The following is a 5,144-nucleotide window of genomic DNA, read 5'->3' on the forward strand; positions in this document are numbered from 1 at the left end:
CTTAGGTGTACGTGGCTGGCGCCTTAGCCTGTTGAGCCATAGGTGCCGAGCCTCTTTGCTCAATTTCTTAGGTAGTCTGAGTATTCTTTCTCCTGCATTAACTGTTAAATAGTGGGAAACTAGAAAGGAACTTAAGTTTATAGCATATTCATTAGTACGGAAGTTGAAATCACTCAGTGTCAGCTACCTTGCTTCTGTATGTACAGATCTGATATGACTCAAAGCCTCTGCTTCCATTATTGGATCTTAGTTTCCTTTGCTGATAAAAGGCTTGTAAAAGGTGAAAGGTTAAAAAATAAACTAGCATTACAACAACACTTTTTTTTTTTTTCTGAGACAGAGTCTCACTTTGTTGCCCGTTTGTAGAGTGTCAAGACGTCATAGCTCAGAGCAACCTCAACTCTTGGCCCCAAGCAATCCTCTTGCCTGAGTCTCCTGCGTAGCTGGGACCACAGGCACCTGCCACAACACCCGGCTAGTTTTTCTGTGTTTGGTAGAGACAGGGTCTTGATCTTACTCAAGCTGGTCTTGAACTCCTGAGCTCAAAGAATCCACCCACTACATTTACCCAGAGTGCTGGAATCACAGGTGTGAGCCACTGCACCTGGGGCATACCTTTCTTATTCTAGTCCTTGCATATTAGGTCCTCTTCCAAAAATCCTGTCAAAGTGAGAGAGTGCCAAGAGTATTAAATATGTTTAATCTGTTATAATTTGTAAGAATACATCATTTATAAACTTGGATACTGTAGATACTATCAATAACATTTCCAAGCATACCTCTTCATATCTGTGTGGCAGTGCGTCACATTGCCATTATTGTATAGAGCCTGGCATGTAATGCTGGGGAGCATTTGTACTTAATAGATTTATTAAATATATATATATATATTTTGGAGATAGAGTTCTACTTTGTCACCTTGGGTAGAGTGCTGTGGCATCATAGTTCACAGCAACTTCAAACTCTTGGTCTTGAGCAATCTTCTTGCCTCAGCCTCTGGAGTCCCTGGGACTACAGGTCCTCCACAACGCCTGGCTATTTTTAGAGGTCTCACTCTGGCTCAGACTGATCTTGTTACTGTGAACTCAGGCAATCCACTTGCCCATCTAGAGTGCTAGGATTACAGGCGTGAGCAACCGCACCCAGCCTAGAGTGTTTTGTTACTTTTGCTTCACTACTTCTCTGCAGTGATCTTCTTTACTTATTTCAATGTTTTTTGAGACAGAGTTTCACTCTATCACCCCGGGTAGAGTGCCATGGCATCATCATAGCTCACAGCAACATCAAACTCTTTGGCGTAAGCAATTCTCTTGCCTCAATCTCCTTAATAGTTGGGACTTTAGGCACCCACCACAACCACCAGCTAATTTTTCTATTTTTAGTAGAGGTAAAGTTTTACTTCTGCTCAGGATGGTCTCAAACTCTTGAGCTCAAGAGATCCACCTGTCTGGGCCTTCTAGAATGCCCATGAGACACCAAACTTACTTCATTATTTTTTTTCACTTATATTGGTATTGTCCTCCCCCCCATTTTATTATTTATTGTCTCACCAATATTTAATAAAATGAAAATGACCCTACCACCTAATAAATAATGTTTTTGTTTTCCATATCTTTCTATGCTCTCTGTTTATGTTTATGTGTAAATTTAATGTAGTTCTAATTTTCCTATTTGTGCAATTCTCTAGTATATTCTAAGTGATAAAACACTAGTATTCTAAGCTAGAGGTCTGAGTTCAAGCCTCACGTGGTCTGGCCAAAGGCACTTTTGTTTGAAGAACATAGTTAAAAGCTGGACTATGGAGCCAGGGTACCTTTGATGGGAAAGGGCAGGTGCACATTGCTACACTTGGCTAATTTTTAAATTATTTGTAAGGGACAGAGGTCAGTCTCACTACTGCTCAGTCTGGCCTTGACCTCCTGGCCCCATGCAATAGAGTGCCTTGATTTGAACCTCGTGTGTTACTATGGCTGTTTTCCCACTATATGAGCATCATTGAGTAGTTATTATATACACTATGGTCTCTTAATGCCTAAAATTACTGTGTGCTCCTTTCCAGGAAAAGTTTACCAACTCATGACTAGATGATAGGAGAAACCATTTATTAGTAAATACCGAAGCTAAGGATAGGGAATAGATTCGGAGATGATCTGGGAATTAAGAGTTCCCTTTTGAGGATGGTAGGTATGAGTTGCTTATTAGAGAGATACATGCATAATTACCTACAGTAGATATCCATAGGAACTTAAGTTTTGGTAAGTTTTTAAGTTACCATAGTGGTGAGTAAGGACTGAATATTTTTGTCTTATTTTCATGAGTTCTTTTAAAGTCCTTTAACTCATTCACTGTGTAAATATTTTTCATGGTGAATTGCGACGTTATTTAAAAATTTGTTTTTCTTATCTCCCCCAAGAATTAGACTTTGTACAAAAAACTGTTCTAATTTTATAGTATGTTTAATCTCTTGAAAAAAAATTTTTTGTTAAGACAGTGTCTCACTCTCACCCTAGGTGGAGTGCCATGACATGCTAGTTCGCAGCACCCTCTAATTCTTGGATATAAGTGATCCCCTTGCTTTAGCCTCACAGGTAGCTGGGACTACAGACAACCGGCACAACGCCCAGCTAATTTTTCTATTTTTAGTATAGACAGAGTCTTGCTTTTGTTCAGGCTCTTCTTCAACTTCTCAGCCTAAGCAATCCACACACCTTAGCTTCCCAGAGTGCTAGGATTACAGGCATGAGCCACTGCTCTTGAGACTAATAAGGAAGTTAAATATGTGAATAATAGGTTGTGGTCTTTTATGAGTTCTAGCTTTCTTGAGTTTTTGTACCTTTTTTTCAGTAGTATATTGTTCTGGTTTTAAAAAATCAGCCTGTAAAGTTAGTGTGGGTAATTTTTTCCTTTTAAGCTTAATCTAATCCTTTTAATGTAATGGATAAAAGAAAATCAATGGAATAAAACTATTTACCTTGTCCTCTAAATTGATGTTATCTCTTAACTTCTTTTTTTTTTTTTTTTTTTTTTTTTTGAGACAGAGCCTCGAGCTGTCCCCCTGGGTAGTGTGCCATGGCATTACAGCTCACAGCAACCTCCAACTCCTGGGCTCAAGCGAAACTCCTGCCTCTGCCTCCCAAGTAGCTGGGACTACAGGCGCCCGCCACAACGCCCGGCTATTTTTTGGTTGCAGCTGTCATTGTTGTTTGGCGGGTCCGAGCTGGGGATTCGAACCTGCCACCTTAGGTGTACGTGGCTGGCGCCTTAGCTAGTTGAGCTATAGGCGCCGAGCCTTAACTTTTTTCTTAATTAAAAAATCAATATTAGGGCTGGACACAGTGGCTCACGCCTGTAATCCTAGCACTCTGGGAGGCCGAGGCAGATAAATTGGCCTGAGTTCACAGGTTCAAGACCAGCCTGAGCCATAGTGAGGCCCCATCTCTAAAAATAGCCAGGTGCTGTGGCGGATCCCTGTAGTCCCAGCTACTTGGGAGACGCCAGCCACGTACACCAAAGCTGGCAGGTTCGAATCCAGCCCAAGCCTGCCAAACAACAATGACAACTGCAACCAAAAAATGGCCAGGCATTGTGGCGGGCTCCTGTAGTCCCAGCTACTTGGAAGGCTGAGGCATGAGAATCGCTTAAACCCAAGAGTTTGAGGTTGCTGTGAGCTATGACTCCATGGCACTCTACCCAGGGCAACATAGTGAGACTCTGTCTCAAATAAAAATAAAAATAGCTGAATATAGGCTCGGTGCCTGTAGCTCAGGGAGTAGGGCTCCAGCCACATACACTAAAGCTGGCGGGTTTGAGCCAGGCCTGTGGGCCTGCTAAAACAACAATGACAACTGTATCCAAAAATAGCCGGGCGTCGTGGCAGGCACCTGTAGTCCCAGCTACTCAGGAGGCTGAGACAAGAGAATCGCTTAAGCCCAAGAGTTCGAGGTTTCTGGGAGCTGTGATGCCACGGCACTCTACTGAGGGCAACATAATAAGACTCTGTCTGAAAAAAAAAAATAGCTGGATGTTGTGGCAGATGCCTATAGTCCCAGCTACTGGGAGGCTGAGGTAATAGAATCCCTTGAACCCAGGAGTTTGAGATTGCTATGAGCTATGACGCCACAATACTCTACCTAGGGTGATGAAGTGAGACTCTGCCTCAAAAGAAAAAAAAGTCAATATTGGTCTAAGAATATGGTATTCTACTGTTAAGGGGTATTATATACCCAGAAATTGTCTGTGTCTAAGGTGAGTATGCTTTCAAGAGCCAGTTTTTTGTTTTTAAGAGATAGTCTTGACTGGAATGTAATGGCATAATCCTCCCTCAGTATAGCCTTGAACTGCTAGGCTCACATGATCCTGCTACCTCAGTCTCTTAGTTAGGACTACAGGCACTAGCTACCATTCCTAGCTGACGTTATTTTTATTTTTTACAGAGACAGAGTTTTACTTTGTTGACCGTTGACCAAGCTGATCTCATGCCTAGCCTTAAGTGATCCTATTGCCTAAGCCTCCCAAAGTGCTAAGATTGCAGGTGTAAGGCACAGTACCCAGTACTTGTATATTTTTATCCTCTGAATAGTTCTCTGTAACTTTTGTTCTACTTTAGGTGAGCTACAGAAAGCCATCAACTTGTTCACAGATGCCATCAAGCTGAATCCTCGGTTGGCCATTTTGTATGCCAAGAGAGCCAGGTGAGAACTGAACTGGAAAGCGTCCCCAAGTGAATAATTAATTGCTGCTCATTTGTTCAAATAAAATTGCTTCTTTGGTTTTCCCAAAGGTTTTATTGCCTCATGTGAATACTTTTTTGATTTCACATTTATTTTTTAGTGTCTTCATCAAATTACAGAAGCCAAATGCTGCCATCCGAGACTGTGACAGAGCCATTGAAATAAATCCTGATTCAGCTCAGCCTTACAAGTGGAGAGGGAAAGCACACAGGTAAATAATGGAACTTAAATTATTTTCAGAAATCTTTTTAAAAACTAAAATTACCTGTGGGTTTAATTTTCAAAGTAATCTGACTCGGCGCCTGTAGCTCAACCGGCTAAGGCGCCAGCCACATACACCTAAGGTGGCAGGTTCAAATCCAGCCTGGACATGCCAAACAACAATGACGGCTGCAACCAAAAAACAGCCAGGCG

At 41.8% G+C, this 5,144-nt stretch overlaps 1 protein-coding gene across 1 annotated transcript in view; it reads left to right on the forward strand.

Moving 5' to 3' along the window:
* Positions 1-5,144, forward strand: part of ST13 (ST13, Hsp70 interacting protein) — a 43,311-nt gene that overhangs the window by 30,596 nt on the left and 7,571 nt on the right. Inside the window, exons 5-6 of the mRNA XM_023509195.1 lie at positions 4,579-4,691; positions 4,831-4,941. Of these exons, the coding sequence (XP_023364963.1) occupies positions 4,579-4,691; positions 4,831-4,941 (224 nt within the window). The remainder of the gene's footprint in view (positions 1-4,578; positions 4,692-4,830; positions 4,942-5,144) is intronic.

This window comes from Otolemur garnettii, unplaced genomic scaffold, assembly GCF_000181295.1.
Source record: "Otolemur garnettii isolate 467f Iridium unplaced genomic scaffold, OtoGar3 scaffold00007, whole genome shotgun sequence".
Lineage (NCBI taxonomy): Eukaryota > Metazoa > Chordata > Mammalia > Primates > Galagidae > Otolemur > Otolemur garnettii.